Source organism: Narcine bancroftii, chromosome 13 (genome assembly GCF_036971445.1).
Source record: "Narcine bancroftii isolate sNarBan1 chromosome 13, sNarBan1.hap1, whole genome shotgun sequence".
NCBI classification, from domain to species: Eukaryota; Metazoa; Chordata; class Chondrichthyes; order Torpediniformes; family Narcinidae; genus Narcine; species Narcine bancroftii.
Window position 1 is genome coordinate 35042560 of NC_091481.1, and position 21538 is coordinate 35064097.

At 44.7% G+C, this 21538-nt stretch overlaps 1 protein-coding gene across 2 annotated transcripts in view; it reads right to left on the reverse strand.

Moving 5' to 3' along the window:
* Positions 1 to 21538, reverse strand: part of itpr2 (inositol 1,4,5-trisphosphate receptor, type 2) — a 251473-nt gene that overhangs the window by 41935 nt on the left and 188000 nt on the right. For both annotated transcript variants that reach the window (XM_069908886.1, XM_069908885.1), the window contains exons 41-46: positions 18889 to 19145; positions 15941 to 16141; positions 10949 to 11059; positions 9460 to 9555; positions 3951 to 4067; positions 1627 to 1737 (exon numbers count right to left, since the gene is read on the reverse strand). In XM_069908886.1, the coding sequence (XP_069764987.1) occupies positions 1627 to 1737; positions 3951 to 4067; positions 9460 to 9555; positions 10949 to 11059; positions 15941 to 16141; positions 18889 to 19145 (893 nt within the window). The remainder of the gene's footprint in view (positions 1 to 1626; positions 1738 to 3950; positions 4068 to 9459; positions 9556 to 10948; positions 11060 to 15940; positions 16142 to 18888; positions 19146 to 21538) is intronic.

The window sequence follows — 21538 nt, forward strand, 5'->3', positions numbered from 1 at the left end:
TGGTTTTAGGCTGGACAGTCCAGCTTTTGAGGACTCTGTCCTTCATCCAGTGCCACCTCAAGTCGGACGTTAATTTGTCCTCCATTTGGGGGGTGTAGGGCCAGAAAGGACAAGGGAGGGGGGGCACTTACCTCGTTAAATTCGGAATCCCGGGGTGCATAAGCCGTGCGCGGCCATATTTCTTCTTGTGCTCGTGCGTGGGTGTCGGATGGTGCATGCGCGATGGGTTGGAGTACCGGGGCCACTGACTTCACTTCGGTTGGAGGGAGGGGGAATTGTGACGGCGGCGCACGGAGGTTCATGGTAAGGCACCCGCAGCCCCCCCCCCCATCCGACCCTGAGAGAGTTTTCTGATGCTGATTCTGCATGCCCTCCTTTTTGGGAATTTGGAAATGGCCACCCTATTGCCAATCCGGTACGAGTCTGGAACATGGGCGGGAATCGGAGCACTCGGAGGAAACCCACATGGACATGTGGTGGACATACAAATTCCTCACAGACAGCACCAGATTTGAACCCGGGTCACTGGCCCTGTAGTAGCGCTGAGCTAACCGCTATGCTAAACATTTACCCCCCTCCCTTCCCCTTTCTCCCTCCATAATTACTCTCTGATCATCTGAGGAATTTCTCCAGCACTTTCCTGTTTAGTTTTCATTCCCAGCATCCGCAGTATTTTTTTCTGACAAACTCCTCACAGAGAATGGCAGAGTCATACCTCGGTCGCAGCCACTGTAAGAGCATCGTGCTAGTCATGCTGCCCTGAATCTCTGTTTAATTACTTAGTTTACCTCTTCAAAAATTACTCCTCGCTACGCAGTGCACTAAGTTCTGGAGAAACTCATGCAGCTGAGTCCCTCCAGCACGTTTATATACCGCAGTAGACCCTAGCATCTGCAGAGAATCTCCTTTACTCCTCAATATGTTTGTTAAGAAAGTGTTATCATTTCAAAGAATTTCTCAGGACTCCAGTGCTGAACCATCAGGATGTGTGAATGGTCAGATAGAACATCTGAACCTCAATATAGATGGATCCTTGATAAACAAGTGGGTGAAAGGGGCCACTAGGAGAACACAGGAATGCAGGTCTGAGATTACAATCAGATCAACTATCACACAAAAGAGACTGCAGATAGAACATTACAGCACAGTACAGGCCCTTCAGCCCACAATGTTGAGCTGACCTATGTAAACAACCTCACACCCATAACCCTCTATTTTTCTTACTTGCCTATCCAAGAATCTATACAGTACCAGCCTCCACTACTACCCCCACCAATGCCTTCCAGGCACCCATTCTCTGAGCAAAATACCTACCTCTGACGCCTCCCCTATATTTTCCTTCACTCGCGACACAGATATCCTCTCGTGTCGCAGCCAAACCCATCAAGTTGTTGTCTATCCCAGCAGATTTGATGGGCCAAGTGGCCTCCCTTCCCCGATTCCTGTGCTCCTAGCTACCACATGGGCTGCAATGCACTAAGATCGTGAAACCTTAACTCCATTCATTTCGTCACTTGCTCAACTTTGCACTGATTGTCTATCTGCTCTAGCTCCAAAGATTCTGCCCCTTCGAAAGGGTGGATGTTACCACTTAGGAGAGCATGTAAGAGAGGACGGTTTTCATACTTCGATCTGTGCCGTGCGACTCGCGTAATACATTAGGGCTTCGCTGCCTTCGTCCTGCGGATCTGACCCTGGTTTCAGCTGCTGTTGCAGCAACTTGTTATGCTGGGATAGCTGAAAGAGAAAAAAAAATCATTAAGCCCCCGTGTACGTGGAGTTCCCCAACAGAAAGGTGATCATAAGTGCAAGTTGATTGGGTGGTTAAGAAGGTTGACAATGTGCTGGCCCTCGTTAGTCAGATAGGATCGAGTTCAAAAACAATGAAGAAATGCTGTAGCTCTGTAAAACTGATTAGTCCATACTTGTGGGTGCCAATGGTGAGTAAGGTTCCAGGGGCAGAGAAGGGAGTTTTGGGCACCTGTAGTTCGGGTTGACCACTGGACTAGACAGGAGGCTGTGAGGCTATGGAGGTTACAGGGGTGCAGTAGATGGTGGCAATGGAGGAGACGGTGTTTCTGAAGGGAACTCTGTCTTGCTTCTCTTTCTGATCTTGATCGGGCTGCTGGACCAGTGGTGCCTCATTATGTCTTAATGTAAACAATTTTTGTGCATTTTGTGTAGAATAAATGGAAGTTTAAACCTCGAGTCAGAAGCCAGGCAACGTGTGTGGAAGAGTTAACTGTTCAGGTCAGAGTTCCTGCCAATAAACGATGCAATCTGAAACATTAACTCTGTTTCTCTCTCCACAGATCTTACCTGACCTGCTGAGTGTTGCCAACATTTTCTGTTCTTATTTCTGATTCCTAACCCTAACCCTCCGGGGTCTGAGATCGAGGGGAAGCCCCTCAAACATGGGTGGGGGGTGGGGGAAGAAGCTACAAGGTGTCACAGTGATGGTAATGGGGTGAATAGAATCAAATGTAACAATGTACAGGGCTGGAAATATATGGATATGAAACTAAGGGTGGGAACAGACTCTGAAGGGTTTTCCATTTGTAAATACAGCTCCAATTATCCCGAAATCAGATTCTCCAAAATCCTCATTTATCTGAAATTTTAAAAAATTCAGATAAATGAGGATATCTGAATCAAATCAGAAATCCTCATTTATCCAAAAATAGCCAAACTGACCTCAAGGTTGAAAAAAGTTCACTCGACGTGAAATTAGAACGATGATTGCCCTAGTTTCAGGTAACTCCCTCCCTTCCCTCATTCCATTTCTTCTTTACCTTCCCCTATTGACTTTTCTCTCCAACTCTCCCTCTCAAACTGCATGTCACTGTCTCCCTGCCGCGTGGTCAGAAGAATCCCTTGTCCTGGCATCATCAAGGAGAGTGGCCTCCCGGGCAGAAGCAGGACCTCGGGTTTCCAGGCAGGAGTGGGACCTCGGGCTCAGTGGTATTCCCTCCGTCCTCGGCACAGCGGAGATCCCGACGCTGACTCCGGACCCTACCCTCGGCCTACTACCTCACACGCACACTGGATTCCCTGGTGTCGGGAACTCCAGTGACTGGGGAGACAGGAGTGAGTGTTCCACCGGCCTAGAAAGCCTCCCTGGAGATCTGCAGCAGTGGTGGGGACTTGTCAGGGACAGGCGGTGGTGGCAGTTGGGAGGTCAGTTGGGAATCGGCGTTTCACCGGCATTTCTTTTGGGTGAGAATTAAACATTATTTTAATGCTTAAAAAGCTTTCCCTTGTTCTTTGTAGTTGTTTAAGTGATTTGCTGTTGCTACTGGGCTATTTTTAAAAAAATGACCAGTTCTCTGGGAAATAAAAACCCTTTATCTTGACCATTTCGGAGAATCAGAGTTATATTGTAATTTATTGTGAATAAGGTCTATGTTTGGAAAAAAAGTTCTGGTTTCCAGCATCTGCGTTTCTGTTTTTAAATTTCTGTTTTCTTTGTGCACTTCGGCTCAGAAACAGGCCCTTCGGCTCATCTGGTGAATGGTGACTCATTTTTCTGCCTAGTCCCAATGACCTGTGCCCAGACCATAGCCCTCCATATATCTATCCAATTTGTTCTTTAAAAGTAAAAATTGAACCTGCATTCACCACTTCAGCTGGCAGCTCATTCCGCACTCTCTGTATGAAGAAATTCCCTTTAGACATCTTGCCTTTCACCCTTAATCCATGTCCTCCAGTACTTGTCTCACCCAACCTCGGTGCAAAAATCCTGCTGGCATTTACCCTATCCGAACCGCTCATAATTTTGCATAACTCCATCAAATCTCCCCTCATTCTTTGATGCTCCAGAAAATAAATTCCTAGCCTGTTTAACCTTTCACTGTAACTCAATTCCTGGCAACATTCTTGTATATCTTCTCTGCATGCTTTCAGTCTTAGAGTTGTGAACAATATGTACAGATATTTATGAAACAACATACCTGATGAGCCAAGATATAAATATTATGGCCAACGTCCATTGGAGAGATGTAATCATCTGAAATCTCATGATCATTGACCTCCATGCCTTGACTGTAAGCATTCTTTATTACATCAACCTTTAAAAGAAAAGATCCTTTTTTAATTAGGTTTTCAGATACAGCACAGTTAAAGGTCCTTCTGGCCCCTATGCTCATGCTGACCAAATACACCAATTAACCTACAAACCCATACGTTTTGGAGGGAGGTACAGCTACCATAGCAGTTAGCACAACACTATTATAGCTCCAGTGAGCCAGGGTTTGAATCCCACGCTTAAGTTATTCCTGCGTTTCCATGGATTTCCTCCGGGTGCTCCAGTTTTCACCCACCCTCCAAAAACATTAAGGGTTTGTAGGTTAATTGGTGTACTTGGGTGCTATTTGTTCATGGCCCAGAAAGCCCTGTTACCTTGCTGTATCTATAAATCTTTAAAAAATAATAAATATTCTGCTTGGAATGGTGAATTATGATGAAAGTTGGCTGCTCATTGAAACTAGTGGTTCTCAACCTTTTTCTTTCCACTTGCATACCACTTTCTGTAATCCCTATGCCATCGGTGCTCTGTGATTAGTAAGGGTGGTGGGTGGGTGGAAAGAAAAAGTTTGAAACCCACTGTTTTAATCGTACCTCGTTGACTCGTTATGTGCAAGGTTTCAGAACTCCAAAGGAAATGAGCCAATGACAATTTTTCTCAAGCAAAATATTTCAGCAACAATTGGGTCTAGAGCAGTGATTCTCAACCTTCCCTTCTCACTCACTGTGACAGAGTAACATAACATAACATAACAATTACAGCACGGAAACAGGCCATTAGGCCCTTCTTGTCCGCACCGAACCAAACACCCCTTTCTAATCCCACCTCCCTGCACAATGCCCATAACCCTCCATCTTCTTCTCATCCATATACCTGTCCAACCTTTTCTTAAATAATACAATTGACTCCGCCGCCACTATTTCTCCCGGAAGATCATTCCACACAGCTACCACTCTCTGAGTAAAGAAGTTCCCCCTCATGTTACCTCTAAACCTCTGCCCCTTAATTCTTAACTCATGTCCTCTTGTTTTAAACTTTCCTCCTCTTAACGGAAATAGTCTATCCACATCCATTCTGTCTATCCCTTTCATAATCTTAAATACTTCTATCAAATCCCCTCTCAACCTTCTACGCTCCAAAGAATAAAGACCCAATCTGTCCAATCTCTCCCCATACTCCAGATGCTTAAACCCAGGCAACATTCTGGTAAACCTTCTCTGCACTCTCTCCACTGTTTATATCCTTCCTATAATTAGGCGACCAGAACTGCACACAGAACTCCAAATTAGGCCGCACCAACGTCTTATACAATCTCAACATCACCTCCCAACTCCTATATTCCATGCAATGATTGATAAAGGCCAGCATACTAAAAGCCTTCTTCACCACCCTATTCACGTGAGTTTCTACCTTCAGGGAATGATGTACCGTCACTCCTAAATCTTTCTGCATATAGATATGCTTTTGGGAGATAAATTGGGAAATGTTTGTTAGAGTAGGTTACATACAAACACTTCAAAAAAGATGTTATTTGAAATACTGGAACTCTGCTAATGCTAGACATATTGGCTTCTCAGACCTTTTGCAAAAGCTTTGAAGAGTGCTCAAGAGACTTCACTAATGGATTGTTGTTTACAAAAGGCAACAGATGAAAGAGCATGTCGGAGCCACTGCTGTCTGGATAAGAGGGTTATGTGGTTTTGCAAGCAGAGAGAGTCAAACAAGCTTTCTCTCTGAGAGAGAGAGAAAGAGAGGGGAGAGAGAGAGAGAGAGAGAGAGAGACAGACAGAGAGAGAGAGAGACAGAGAGAGAGAGAGACAGAGAGTGTTACAGCCAGCAGAAGTAGCTGGGACTGGAACAGGACAAGCTGGCAAGCCCGTTTGGAAGACGGCCTGGTCAAAGCCCTTCTGGTTCATGTAAGAGGAGAGGACTGTCTGTCTAATGTTTCACTTGGAATAAGTAAAACAAAAAAGAACTTTGTGGTGACCTGAAAGAAAGAGGTTATTATCTGGAGAAACCTGACGGGGCAAGTTTTGTCAGCAAGACACTGAGGTGACTGATGAAAGTTATTCAGTTGTGGATGTCCTGGAACAATCTCTCTCTGAAAACCGACAAGAATCTTCCTGAATGGTAACCATTTACCTTTCAAGCACCAAAGCCTGGTGAACTTTATAAATGTTAAATTCTGTGCACAGTACAAGATTGCCTGCAACCAGTGAACTTGGAGGAATGAGAAGTGAGATTGGACTGTGAACCAAAGAACTTTTCTGAACTTACACACACATTACATCCACGTGTGCTTAGAATTAGAAGGGGGTTAAGCTAGGTTAAGTAAGTCAATAGAGTTAAGTTAAAGTGTGATTCTATTTTCATGTTTAAAGATAATTAAAAGCAACTTTTGTTTAAGTGACTATTTGTCTTGGTGAAGAAAAGCTGCTGGGTTTTGGGGTCCTCGAGACAACATCACAGACCACCTTAAGCAATCCCTTACTAATCACAGAGCACTTATGACATAGAGTTTACTTAAAGTCGTATGTGAGTAGGAATGAAAAAAGTTGAGAACCACTGATTTAAGCTGCATTGACACCCAAGGGTTCTCTGCATTAACTGATGTGAAAAGATCAGCAAAAATGTGAGGGCTTCAGCCATGATCAGTGAGTAACACTGCAAACTATTTTGAGTATCACTTGGACCTAAAGGATGCATGGCAATGGTTGTAAGCACCCCATCCCCAAACAAAGAAATGACCCCGAGTCACCCAGGAGACTGTAGTCGGCGGGAATCTGAAGCCAAACACAATCCACTGGAGGGCCTCAGCGGGCGGAAGGAGCAGCTATGGGAGGAAGAGAATGGTCAATGTTTTGAGGCGAAACTCAAAGATGAGGGAAACCGCTAAGATTACCATGCAATGAAAGCGAGGCTCAGGGTTAAACTATGGGACAGACTTCACAACATTCACCTAGTCGAATGGTCTCAGTTCTGTGGCCCCAGGGACTCAGCTGAGACATCTGGTCTCAGGACCAATTCAAGAGTGTAATGGATTTGTGTTAATATTAATCTTTAAAGTTAAAATATTGTATATATATTCTTAGTAAGCTAGTTTGTGGGTTGGATACAGGGTCACACACAGGTCACATTACATTTACTGAAACTCAGAAAGAGTTCATTTTTGGAGTTTATGCATCTCAAAAAACAGAGCTGTAAAGTTGAAATAGTTTCTTAATTGAAAACTCAAGTACTAGGTGTGGCACGTAAAAGCGTTTTTGTGTACATTCAGCATTATGCTGGCAGCTGTTTCAAAACTCAAGTACCATTCGACTGACCTGTGCAGACTTTACGGAGTCATATAACCACTTAAGCAGAAATGAGGTCAGAAATTTATGGATGTGAAGTGACAAGTGTGTTTTGGACAGAAATTAAGTTGAAACAGCAGTGATGCCAGGTCACATGATTTAAGAAACATGAGAGAGACATTCTGAAAAGAGAGGGAAGAAATTGACCCTCCTATGAAAGACACAGGGGTAAAACAGTAGTCTGTGGAGAGAGAAGGAGATGCTGTTCTGTATTGTATTATCCTTATCATAGGAGATACACAAAATCAGTGAACATAAAGAAGTCACGTCACTGAATCTTTGGAAAATGAGGACAGATTCAGAATTGAAGATAGACTAAACAGATATTTACGCAGTAGAAATTTAGTAAGAGTTAAGTTTAGAAATGTTTTGTTATTAATAGATCAATAAAAACTATTATTTTGAATTTACTACTGTCTGGTGAATTTTCCATTGCTGTGCCTTTGTTAGTACTAATAAGATTTTATTAGTTCATAACAGGGGTCTCCAAAGTGGTTGATATCGACCCCTGGGAGCCGATGGGACTATCCGAGAGGTTGATAAATGCTAGGGGGTTGAAAGGGGGTCGATAATGCCAGGGGCAGGGGTCAATTGAACTTTTGCAGTGAAAAGCAGGGGCAGATCAATGGAAAATAGCACCAAGGCCAGTGGTGGCCAACCTCTCGTGAGAGCGGGCCTTGGTGGTACTTTTGGTTGCCCCCCCCGCCAGCACTCTCACCACCTCTCCACCCCATCCAGCGCTGCCACTCACCCCCCCACCACTGTCCAGCGACCAGGATCCCATGTCTGGGGAGTGAGGGGGGTCGATGAGGGATCGAGTATTCCATGAAGGGGTCAACGTCTAAAAGTTTGGGGACCCCTGGGCCAATTGAGAGCTCTACCACTCATCCCATCACACTGGCACTCCATGGCGAGGTTCTGGATATTTGCTTCCACAACAAGCCCTTGGTTTGTTTCGGGAGTGTAATTTGCTCATCCCTCTTGCCTGACTACCTTTTGTATTGGTTTGGTACAAATTTCCCACCTTCCTGAAGTAGAAAGCTTTGGCTAGGTTGGTTGCCAAAGGGTGCAATGTTGGCAGAGTAGTTTAATGAAGTCTAGCTTAATTCTTTTTTTCAAACAATACAGCATGGCCCATGAAATCCGTGCATTAGCTGACCAACCCCATACGTTTTGCAGGGTGGCAGGAAACTGGAGTACCCAGAGGAAATCCACACAGGTCGCAGCATGAATGTTCAGACTCCTTACAGACAATGCTGGATTTGAACCAGTTGCTGGTGCTGTTAGTATTGAGTTTGGAAAGGAAAGATTTAATGGGTGTAAAAAGCCACACTGTATTTCCAGCTGACTCAAAATAAAAAAGCATTCAAACAGTGGTTCTCAACCTTTCTCTTCCCACTAACATCCCACTTTAAATAATCCCTATGCCATCGGTGCTCTGTGATTAGTAAGGGATTGCTTAAGGTTGATGGGGAAAAAAAAGTTTGAAATCCACTGTTTACTCGTACCTCATTGACTTGTTATGTGCATGGTTTCAGAACTCCAAAGGAAATGGGCCAATGACAATTTTTCTCAAGCAAGATATTTCAGTAACAATTGAGTCTAGAGCAGTGATTCTCAACCTTCCCTTCCCACTCACCTCCCACCTTGTCCTTCTTTGGCTTGGCTTCGCGGACGAAGATTTATGGAGGGGTAAAGTCCACCTTGTAATCCCTTACTAATTACAGAGCACAGATGGCATAGAGATGACTTAAAGTGGACTGTGAGTGGAAAGAAAAAGGTTGAAAACCATTGGATTAAAAGGAACAAATGGACCACATCTTGTGCTTTGGGTGATTTTCACAGAGCAACCAGGGCAAGTTGAGTAACCAGCCCTAATTTATTAAAGTCACAGGAATAAAATACCTGTTCAGTGGGGTCACAACAATACAAACAGCCATTTTGGATATATGCTTCTCAATAGGCACTCAACAAGGATGCTTTTATTTAAATTGTTACAAACATCCTGGTTAAAAACTCAGCATCATATGGACTACTGAAAGGCACCAAGAGTAGGTCCAAAGTAACGCTGCAGGAACTTACCAGTTCTTTTGGGCGCATGTGGTACAGAATTCTTTCTGCATTCTCACTGTCATGTCTGCTTTCCATTATGGAAAGGAGAAGCTTAGAAGCATTGTTCTGTTTTACAAAAGAAAACATACAGAGATTTTAATTAAGACAACACGAGTAATAAAATATGTTGCAAAAAGAGAGATTTCTTTTTTACACAGACGGTGGAGGGTGTATGGATCAGGCTGCCAGAGGAGGTGGTTGAGGCAGGAACGTTTGCAATGTTTAAGAAACATTTGGATGGATTCATGGATAGGATGGGTTTAGTGAAGTATGGGCCAAATGCAGACAGGTGGGGATTGTATGGGTGGGGCGTTTTGATTGGCATGGGCAAGTTGGGCCTGTTTCCATGCTGTGTGACTTGAATTCGACAAACACTCAGCATGTCAGACAGTATCTGCAGAGAGAGAAGCAGAGCTAATGTTGAAGATCCTTCATCAGAGCTAACTGATTTCCTTCAGTTATCTGACATTTTAATGAACATTCCATTTATACAAGATGATGGTTTGAACTTTCCTCCTTACTACTGCACAGGTAGTCTTCAATGTATGGTGGGGGTTATGTTCTAGCATGCCCATTGTAAGTAAAAAAAAATTGTACATCGAAAAGGGCAGTGGGATCAGTGTGGGACTGATACAGCACTGACAGAAACACTGAATATCATCGCCTAGTCAAAATTCAAAGTACAGTACGGATTCGAACCATCGTAACTTTGAAAAATCGTAAGTCAGGAACTATCTGTACCTGGCATTTCTTTTTATTGCATCACTATGTCTTATTCTTGGACTACCTGTTGTACCATGTAGAGGTTGTCTTGCCTGGATAGCATACACAACAAAATTTTACACTGTATTGCGGTACACATGAGAATTAACAATTCAATTCTAAATGCATTTTTGTGAACAAACTCAAGGCTTATGCAAAAGATATGCAGAAAATTTGGGCAGCATGATTGGTATAGCGGTAGTGTACTGCACCATGATTGGTGTAGCGGTAGTGTACTGCACTAGTGATTGGTGTAGCGGTAGTGTACTGCACCAGTGATTGGTGTAGCGGTAGTGTACTGCACCATGATTGGTGTAGTGGTAGTGTACTGCACCAGTGATTGGGACCAGACTGAGGTTTGAATCCCGCGCTGTCTGCAAGGAATTCGTACATCCTCCCCATGTCTGCGTGGGTTTTCTCCTGCAGCTCCGGTTTCCTCCCACCGTTCAAAACGTACTGGGGGTGTAAGTTAATTGGGTGTAATTGGGCGGCACGGACTCGTGGGCTGAAATGGCCTGTTACTATGCTGTATATCTAAATTTTTTTTGAATTAAAAATTTTGAAACAGGGTGTCCATACTCAGATTAAAACAGGCAAATGTCATTTTACTTCAGCTGAAATCAAGACTTTATGAATCAAATTGAGTCACTCACTCTTTAAAAAAAAGTACATCCGGCAAAGGAATCAACAATTTTACCTTCAGTTTCAAGACTAGATCCATGTGATACTTTCCCAGGGGGTTGATGTCATTGAGGATTAATGCGATAATGATATCAATTCCATTGCATTCGTGGGTGGTGATGCAAGTCTGCAAGGCAGATTTAAAGGCAGGTTAATTCCCCGTGTACATTACTTCATAATGAAGTCACGCTGTGCCTCACCCCTGCAGATACACAAGAGGTCAGAGCAAAATTAGTCCATTCAGCCCATCAAGTCTGCTCCGCCATTCGAATGGAGAGATTGGGGAAAAGATTTATAAGAGCGTAAATGGGACTGGATGGCTTGTGTTCCAGGAGAGACCGGATCGGCTGGGGCGTTATCTCCTGGAGAGTTGCAGGCTGAGAAGTGACTTCATAGAGGTTGATAAAAGATTTATATCGAGATTTAGGATGGCACGGTTAGTCCAATGATAATGCAGTGGCAGTGACCCAGATTCAAATCCAGCGCTGTCTGTAAGGAGTTTGCATGCTCTCCCAGTGTGTGTGTGGGTTTAGTCTGGGTGCTCTGGTTTCGTCCCTCATTCCAAATATGTACGGATTAATTGATCACATAGGTGTAATTGGATGGCAAGGGGTGGTGGGTCTTAAGGGCCCATTACCGTGCTACATCTCTCTAAAAAAATTGAAATCATGAGGGACATAGAGAAGCTGTTATTGCCTTAGTCCCGGTGTAGGTGACCCTAAAACTAGAGGGCATAGGCTTAAGGTGAGAAGGGAATGATTTAAAGGGGACCTGAGGGGAAACTTTTCATACAGAGGGCGTTGGGTATTTGGGACGAGCTTCCAGAGGAAGTGGTCAAGAAAGGTACAATTGAACTGTGTAAAAGACATTTAACCAGGTATACGACAGATAGGAAAGACAATAGACAATAGACAATAGACAATAGGAGCTGGAGTAGGCCATTTGGCCCGTTGGGCCAGCACCGCCATTTTAGATCATGGCTGATCATTACCATCAGTACCCCTTTTCAGCCTTATCCCCATAACCCTTAACTCCGTTACCCACAAGAGTCTTATCTAACTCTCTTTTGAACATAGTAGTTTAGACAGGGGTGGCCAACATTTCAATTTTTAATTTAGACATACAGCACGGTAACAGGCCATTTCGGGCACAAGTCCATACCGCAGGTGTAGGTTAATTGGGCGGCATAGACTCATAGGTCGAAATGGCCTGTCACCATGCTGTATGTCTAAATTAAAAATTAAAAAGTTGGCCACCCCTGGTTTAGGAGGATAAGGGCCAAATTCAGGCAAATGGTATTAGCTCAGGTAGACAACTTTGACGGACTTTAGAACTCTATCTCTGCTTTAAAAACATTGGAAGAGTTACAAAGACAAAAAAAAACTGTTGGGAGAAAAATAAAATGTGACCTCACCTTGTATTGGTGAGAGTTTATTATCAGCTAGGTAAGAACAAGGTACTGATGCATTCAGGGCCAGTGCTACCATTAGGCGATCTGGGCAGCTGCCTAGGGCGCAGACTACATTGGGGTACTTTGTCCCCAGCCAATACGCGGTGGTCAAAGTGATCAAGACACTGTCTGGTGAATGAGGCGGCCAAGAGAGAGGGGCAGAGGAGTGCAAATCCCCTCGCTCGCTAGCAGTTTCAAGTTTTGTGCTTTTCATTTTTTCTACAAAAACGTCTATTTTTGAAAAAGGAAGTTGACAATTTTTTTTGGGGTCGGTGCAAGTAGTTGGCCTTGTCTAGGGTGCAAAATAGTCTGGCACCGGCCCTAGATGCAACGAGATTTTTACTTGCTGTCTCCGCACATGTACAACTACTACAGTCTGAATTAATTTACCACAAAATGCCACGAGACAAAATAAAAGATTCTAAACATACAAGGATAGATAAATAAATATTCACAGTTAAGCAAGTACAAAAAAAAACCCTGATCTCTGCCTGAAGGAGCAATCCCTATCTTTAAAGAGTGACCCCTCAGTTCCAGAATGTCTGTTCGTTCGACCTTGATGAACAGCAAATTCAATACCCTACAGACCACCATCTTCCACAAGGTGTTTAACCCTTCTTAATTTCCCAGTCACTCATTCTCTTGTGCTCTAGTATCAGAACAGAGGGGATCATTGTATGATTTTTGTTTCAGAGATCCAGCTTCCTTGCAGCAACTGTGAAACAACCCGTGAAATCATTTCTCGTGTTCACTGATGAAGATTATAAGTAAACACGAGTTGGGTCTTGCTAAAGGTTTTTTCATTGCATCCAAAAGAAAACAGGAAATGTGGTCCAAATATGGATTACAGGAGATGTTAAATCCAACAAAAAGGTCTAGGCTGTCAGAAAACCAGCCCGAGGATTGAATATACTTTAGAATTCAGTGAAGGATGTAGAAAGGGCGATCAAATTGGAGACCAAGCTGGTAAGAAACAAAACAAACTCTGCAGGAGTTCCCCTTAAAAAAAGGCTAGGAGTTGCTGACAGAGTGGGCAGTAAACAGAAATGATCAAATATTTCGCAGGAGAAGACCCCAAAAAATACTGGATAACTAGGAAATAAAAGATTTTGTATAAGACATTGCACTGGAGATGATGATGAGCTGGACAAATTGTAGATAGTCTGTTCATCACCTTGGACTATGGATGGTTCCTGAGCTTGAAAGGTAGCAAATGGGATTCCATTATTTAAGAGGGGAAGTGAGAAAATGGAAAATACTGACTGGTTGGCGTAGCAGTTGGCACAACACTATTACAGCACCAGCGACCCAGGTTCAAATCTGCCACTGGGCCTGGAGGAACGCTGTTTCGTCTGCTTGCATAAGCCAGACCGATGATAGTAAACTTGAACTTAAATTAAAGGCTCCTTCTCACAATGGCGAGCAGTGCTCATTCCCACTGGTTCGTTCTTCCTGGAGGGTAAACCAATGAACTATACAGAATGTCGGTGTGGAGGCTGAGCTCAATGACCTGAGGAAAGAAACTGACCTCTGGGAGTACGGTGTGCAATTCTGGTGTTCCCCTCCTCCCCCCCCCACCCTTCCCATTGCAGGAAGGGGGTGGTTGGAAAGAGGGTAGAAGGGCTTCATCGAGTGGACAGCAGCACCTTTTCTCTTGGGTGACAAATACCAGAGGATATCTGTTTAAGGTGAGTGGAGGAAGGCTTATGGGAGACATCAGAAGTAGTTGTCTTTTGCAGAATGCAGTGGGTGCCTGGAATGCATTGCTGGAGTAGTGGTGGAGGCTGGTACAACAGGGAGGTTTAAAAGATAGCCAAATGAAAATGTGAGAAAAATAGAGGGTTGTTTTTTTTGGTGTGAGGTAGGAAAAAACGTAAATTGTTGTGGAGTTTGTTGTCTTAGGTTGGCACAACATCATGGGTTGCAGGGCCCCCATTGTGCTGTAATGTTCACTGAGATGTTGAGAGAAACACAATAGGCTGCAGACACTGTGATTGTAGTAAACACACCAAAATGCTGGAGGAACTCAGCAGGTCTATTCAGCATCTGTAGGAGACTAAGATTTATTGTCGATGTTTCAGGCCTGAGCCCTTCTTCAAGAAAAAACCAGAATATATATCAGAAAGTCTCCGAATTCAAACAATGGGGGAGGAATCCAGACCAACAAAAGATGGGACGAGATAGAATTTATCATGCCTGTATGAAAAGGAGACAGGGAATGGAGAGAATTCAGGGGTGGGGTTTAACCAAAACTAGAGAAGTCCGTATTGAAGCCATCCAGTTGGAGGGTGCCCAATCAGAAGGTGAGGTACTGTTCCTCCAACTTATGGGTGATCTCAGTCCGGCAAGGGAGTGGGATGGAGAATTGAAATGGGTGCCCACTAGGAGATCCATGCTATTGGAGCGGACAGAGCTGAGATGCTCAGCAAAGCGATCTCCCAGTCCTGTCACTCCAACATAGAGAGCACTGCATGAAGTAGATGACCCCCAGATTAGAGGGCATGAGCGATGGGAAGAGGTTGAACAAACTTGGGTTTCTTACTCTGGAGGGTCGGAGACTGAAGGGAGACCAGAAGTTTATAAAATTATGAGAGGCAAGGATAGGGTAGACAGAATTTTCCTTCGAGGGTAGAAATGACACATGCTAGTGGACATGGTGGGTTGGGGGGGTGGGAGAATGTTTCTTACACAGAGAGTGAATGGGCTGCCGGGTAGTGGTGGAAACACAACAGTAATGTTTAAGAGGCTTCCAGAGAGACACCCAAATAGGCAGGGAATGGAGGGATATGAATGAGATTACTTTAACTTGGATATCGTGTTCAGTGCAGACACGTGAGGCTGATCCTTTGCCATATTGCCTTGCGTTTCTCACCGAGATGTTCCCGGCACTGAGGAACTAACAGGTGTCATTGCAAATAAAAAGCAAAACTAGTCAGTGAGCTATACAGGAAACAGCGAGGAGATTGAACAAGAAATGCTGGAGGAACTCGGCAGGCCATGCAGTATTTGTGGAAAGCATGAGGCTGTCGATATTCGGAGCAGAGCCCGTCATGGTCTGAAACATCGCCTGCCTATCGATTTCCACAGATGCTGTGCGACCTGCTGACCTCCCCAGCCCTTCTGTGTGTCATTCTGGTTCTCCCGAATCTTTGTTAAATTGCCCCGGAGATCAAATGGAGCTGCGGATGGGGCCTAGCCAACTCGGTCACTCAGACCCTCATTGGCAGGTACCCTCAGACCTCTCGTGATGTACCAAGGAATCTTTTTTCCCTCAAAGAACTTGTTGTAGTAAACCAAAAGAAATTTTGATAATCTGCTTGATCAAGAGTTTGTATGTGAAAGTACAGCATAACATTTGCCTCTTGCATTGGCTTGATTCCAGAAGAATGAAAAGATCTGGGGGCAGGAAAGGTGAGAAAATGCCTGGTGTGAATCTCCCACTTTCACCCAAGTTTACCAGTAGACTCTGATCCATGGCTTTGTTGATGGAATAGAGGAACCTTCCAAACAGATTCACAGACATTATGTTAAACTCAACAAGGACATCATCCAACTGACCTGGTTCTCATGACATGGCCCCTGGCAATACTCAGTCAACGTTTCCAAAGTCTGGTTAATGAGGGAGACGTTCTTTTTGTTGATGTAGAGTCCCAGCAGCCCAAGTCCACCGGTGGTGCTGCCACAGATACAGTCCATAAACTGAAGTGTTTCACACACCAGGTTATAATTGGTTTTGTTGTTTTGGTGCCGGAGGAAGTTCTGGAATGAGAACAAAAGCTGGAGACTGAAAACCAAGCAAATCAGCCAAATAAAAACACAGAAATATCACGCACTTTTGTCTCCTAGTGAAGAGATTTGGAGAATGAAACATTGGAGTTGACTCTTAGTTGCATTCTCAGCGAAGATTCCGTTGTAATTCAGGCAATATTCATCTCATACCTGTTTCAGGTCAGATCACCGGGGATGGGTAATAAATGCTGGCCTCACTAGAAACAGGTAATAAATGCTGGTCTTAATAGGGACAGGTAATAAACGCTGTTTTCACTGGGGACAGGTAATAAGTGCTGGTCTCCCTGAGAATGGGTAATAAATGCTGGCCTCACTGGGGACAGGTAATAAATGCTGGTCTTAATGGGGACAGGTAATAAATGCTGGACTTAATGGGGACAGGTAATAAATGCTGGTTTCCCCGAGAATTGGTTTCAAACTTCAGATTTATTGTAAAAGTACATAATTGACATCACATACAGCCCTAAGATTCTTTTTCCTGCGGGCAAGGCTGAATTTTTACTAATCAGTAGTGCAAAATAAAGTGTACTCAAGAAAAGATATGTTATACAATAAAGAGAAATATAAAGAAGTGCAAACAAACTATGCGATACAGAAAAAAAAATTCTATAATAAATAATGTACAAAGTAAGAGTACTTAAATGAGTCTCTGATTGAGTTTGTTGTCGAGGAGTCTGATGATGGAGGGGGAGCAGTTATTCCTGAACCTGGTGGTACTTGTGTTGTGGCACCGATACCTCTTTCCTGCTGGCAGCAGCGAGAACAGAGTGTGTGCTGAGTGGTGTGGATCTTTGATTATTGGTGCTGTCCTCTGACGGCAGCCTTCCCAGTAGATTTTCTCAATGGTGGAGTTTTTCCTGTAATATGCTGAGCTGTGTCCACTGCCTTTTGCAGGGGTTTCCACTCAGGGTTATTGGTGGCCCCGTGATGCACTGCACATCTGTCGAAATTTGCCAGGGTCTCTGATGTCATACCAAAGCTCCGCAAACTCCTGAGGAAGTAGAGGTGCTGTCGTGCTTTCTTCATGATGCCAGTAGTGTGTTGGGTCCGGGAAAGATCTTCCAAGTTAGTGACTCCACAAATTTAAGTGTGTTCACCCTTCCTACCTCTGATCACCCAATGATCACTGGATCGACCACCTCTAGTTTTCCCCTCCACAATCAGCTCCTTGGTTTTGGCGACATTTGAGTGAGAGGTTGTTGTTAGTGCATCATCCAGGCAAGTTTTCAATCTCCCTCCTTTATGCTGACTTATCGCCCCTTTTATTCAACCCACTACCGTGGTATCGTCAGCAAATTGATAGATGGTGTTATTGTCGTACCAAGCAGGGGGCTAAGAATGCCGCCATGTGCTCCAGCACTGATGGAGATCGTGAAGAAGAATCCTCACTGATTGTGGCCTGATGGTGAGGATATCAAGGATCCAATTGTACAGTGGAGTAGCAGGGCCTTGGTCTTGGAGTTTGCTGATCAGCTTTGAGTGGATGATGGTGTCAAATGCTGAACTGTAGTCGATAAAAAGCATCCTTATGTATACATCTTTGCTGTCCTGCTGTTCCAGGGCATTGTGTACAGCCAGTGAGATGACATCTACTATAGACCTGTTGCTGCAATAGGCAAATTCATCAGGGATGGCCAATAAATGCTGATCTAACCAGGGATGGGCAATAAATGCTGGTCTCATGGGAACAGGCAATAAATGCTGGCCTCACCAGGGATGGGCAATAAATGCTAATCTCACCAGCTACAAACTGGATCCTCAGAGTGTGTGAGACACAGAAAAATCTCTCTGCTTAAGGAAGGAGGGAAAACGTATTCTGGGAAAGTGCATGTACTAAATAAGATTTCACGGAGTGGTACAATATATGCATGTGGCACCGTTCATAAAGTCTTACATTTCTTTTATATGTTCTATGTCCAAGGACTGGGGTTCAATTCTGGCTTGGGATGCTGATGGTGTGAAGTCTGCACATTCTCCTATGACCATGAGAGTATCACCCGGATGCTCCGTTTTCCCTTCCCGCAATCCTGAACAATATGTATCAGGTGGTAAATGTATTAGCTATTGTAAGTGGTGAGTGGTAAGAGTTGGGGAGAGGTGTAGTGGATGGAAATCTGGGAAGAATAAAATGGGGTTACTGTGGTGATAAATGTAAACGGGCATTTGGTGGTTTGTGCAAACCAATGGGTTGAGGACCCAATTCCATGTTGAAGGTCTCTGTAAAAGGTAATATTTGTCTGGGAGTCAGGGGTGTTTGTGTTTGGTGTCACTGGGAGACAGGGGCCCTGGGGTCTGGGGTCACTAGGAGCCAGGGACCCTGAGGGTCTGGGGTCACTGGGAGATGGGGACCATATGGGCCTAGGTTCACTGGGAGACAGGGATCCTGGATGTTTGGGTTACTGAGTGACTGGTGTTCTAGGTGTTTGGGGCCACTGGGAGATGGGGGGCCTTGGGTTTTTGGTGTCACTGGGAGACAGGGACCCTGTGGATTTGGTGTCACTACGTGATAGGAGGACAGTGGGTTTGGGTTCACTGGGATACAGGGACCCTGGGAATTAGGGATCACTGGGAGACTATGGCCCTGTTGGTCTGGGGTCACTGGGAGTCAGAGGCCCTGTGTTACAGGGAAGATTGAGCAGGAAAAGGCATTCTGTCCCTCCACCGATAGCCTGCTGACCCACTGTGTTACTGTTACCCGTCGATGCCCGTGACCTCACCTGAAGCTCGAGGTTGTGATTCTCACACAGTAGCTGAAGAAACCTCAGGATGGGCTCCATGATGGTAATCAGAGAGCTCATAACCTCTTCGACTTCAGACTTGTCCTCTAGTCCCACACAGTCACTTCCCACAGGGAGGAGATCAGTGTCCGGATCCATCTCCCTTCGGTACATGTAGTAGGCTTTGCACGTGGCAGTGGAAGCTTCCACCAGCTGCCCTTTGACTCCATCCTTGAGGTGGAGCGTGGAATCCCGAGCTGTGAAGGTAATGAGTAGGTATCTTTGTAAATGATGCCTCATCAAGGTACACAAGGCTGCAGATACTGGGGTCAAGTGCAGAATGTCCGTGTTCCATTCTGGATGACTAGTCGAATCTCAGAATGGACGCATGTCGGGTAATTGCCCTACCTGTGATACTGAGTAAAACAATTGATTTCCTTCTGTTCTCTATCTCTATCTGCAGACCCTGAGCACCCTGCTAACTCTACTGGCCTCTAAAATCTGTCTGTCCGTTGGAATATTGAGCAACAGAATCAGAAAAAAATGGACACAAGGAGTTAAAATGCGGTGAAATATTTCAATGTGATGGCCACCAAGGCCAGCTCTCGTTAGAGGATGGACACCAGCCCAATTTTCACCCTAATCACATGCTTTGTATTTTTCATTATTTTTTAAGAATACATTTCAATTCTATGTGGGGATGGACATTACTTGGGGATTATCTATACACAGAAGCACTGGAAAAACTTAAGAGCATCAATTGAAAGCAATAAGCAGTCAATGTTTCAAGTTGGGATCAAGTCCAGACAAGGGGGAAGGAGGGGCGGAAGCTCGGGAAGGTCCAAGCAATGATTGGGATTGGATAGAAGGTGGGAGAGGTGTTGAAACTCTTCCTTTGATAACCCTAGCAACTAGAACGACCAACTACGCTTTCTCAATAGTCTTGAAGGTGCAGCAGCACCTACTCGTCCTAAGGAGGTTGAGGAGAGCAAGGCTATCAGCCCCCGTCTTGATAAAACTTTACAGGAGCACATTTGTGCGAGTGTCCTGCCTTATTGTATTGTGGTGCAGCACAGTAGCCGCAAAAAGCATAGGACTGGAAGTCAATGCAGAGGATCACTGGAGTCTCCCTTTCTGCTATTGATGACATTCAATGGGAGCGCTGCTTAAATAGGGCCCAAACAATGGTCGGGATCCCTACCATCCATCACTCAGGATCTTTGACCCAATGCCATCAGGAAGGAGGTAAAGGACAGCCAGGCCGGGGAATAGCTTCTTCCTGTAGGCCGAGATTGATGGACTTTTATAAACAAAACTAAACAAATTATTCCAGAATATTTATATATATTTATTTTATCCTATATTTTTATGTATGTATATTTATTTTTTTAAATTAGAGATACAGGACTATAACAAACCCTTCCAGCCCACCAACCCCACCAACCCCATACGTCGTTGGAACTGTGGAAACTGGAGCACCAATGTGGACACAGGGAGAACATACAAACTCCTTCGAGCCAGGTCATTCTCAGGTCAAAGCCAGGTTGCTAGCAGTGTAATAGAATTGTACTAACCTCAACGCTAATCGAGATTATTGTGTACAGTATATTATGTACACGTGTGGTCCAGAGAAACGTTGTTTCATAAGATTGTATATGTACAGTCAGATGATAATAAACCTGAACTTGGATTAAATAGATGTGCATTCCCACCTTTGTTCGAGATGCGCTGCCCAGTATGCGTGATAAGAAAGCGCTGGGGCCCCAGATGATCAGCTGGTTAACTGCCCCCTCCATCACGGTCACTTACTACTACTAGTCGTACCACTACTGCCCTCCAGCTCAGTGATCCTCCTTCCCCCTTCAATTCGCCATGTGAGCTGCCAGAGGCAAATTGTAGCCCAGCATAGCTGAACCCAGACCCAGGGAGGCCATCAGCATGGTGGATGGAGGGATGGGGCCGACGGGGGTGTGAAGCAGCAACAGCCAAGCTATGACTACAGCCTTTCCTCTCGTTCTTTGGGCAAACACTAATCTCCACATTAAAGGGGGATGTTTCCGACACTCGTCAGTAGGTCCCCACTTGGCCCAGCGCTAACCACGGATGCCGGTGTCAACAGATGCGGAGGAAGGGTATGACACTTGGCGAGGAGGCATTAAAGGTCAGATACACAAAGCTGAGGAGTTGAGGTTGACAGAGCTAGGGCTTTTCTCTTTGGAGCGATGAAGGTTGAGAGGTGACTTAATAGAGGTGAATAAGATTATAAGAAGTTTATGAGGGACAGCCAACAGCTTTTCCCGGGGTGACAACAGCGAATACCAGAGGACTTTTGCTTCAGGTGAGAGGAGGGAAGGTACCAGAGGTAGGTTTTTAATTCAGAGAGAGGAGGGTTGGTGTTGGAAGCTGGTACAGTAGGGACATTCAAAAGACTCTTAGGCACATGAGTGTAAGATAAATAAGGGTCTCTGGGTGTGAAGTTTGATTCCTGTGGACTAAGTTTACGGGTAAACCCTCTTCACAACAAGGGAGACATGGTTAGCTTAGCGGTTAGTGCGACTGTAAGGAGTTTGTACATCCTCCTCATGTCTACACGGATTTCCTCTGGGCACTCCAGTTTCCTCCCACCCTTCAAAACGCACAGCTGGTGCAG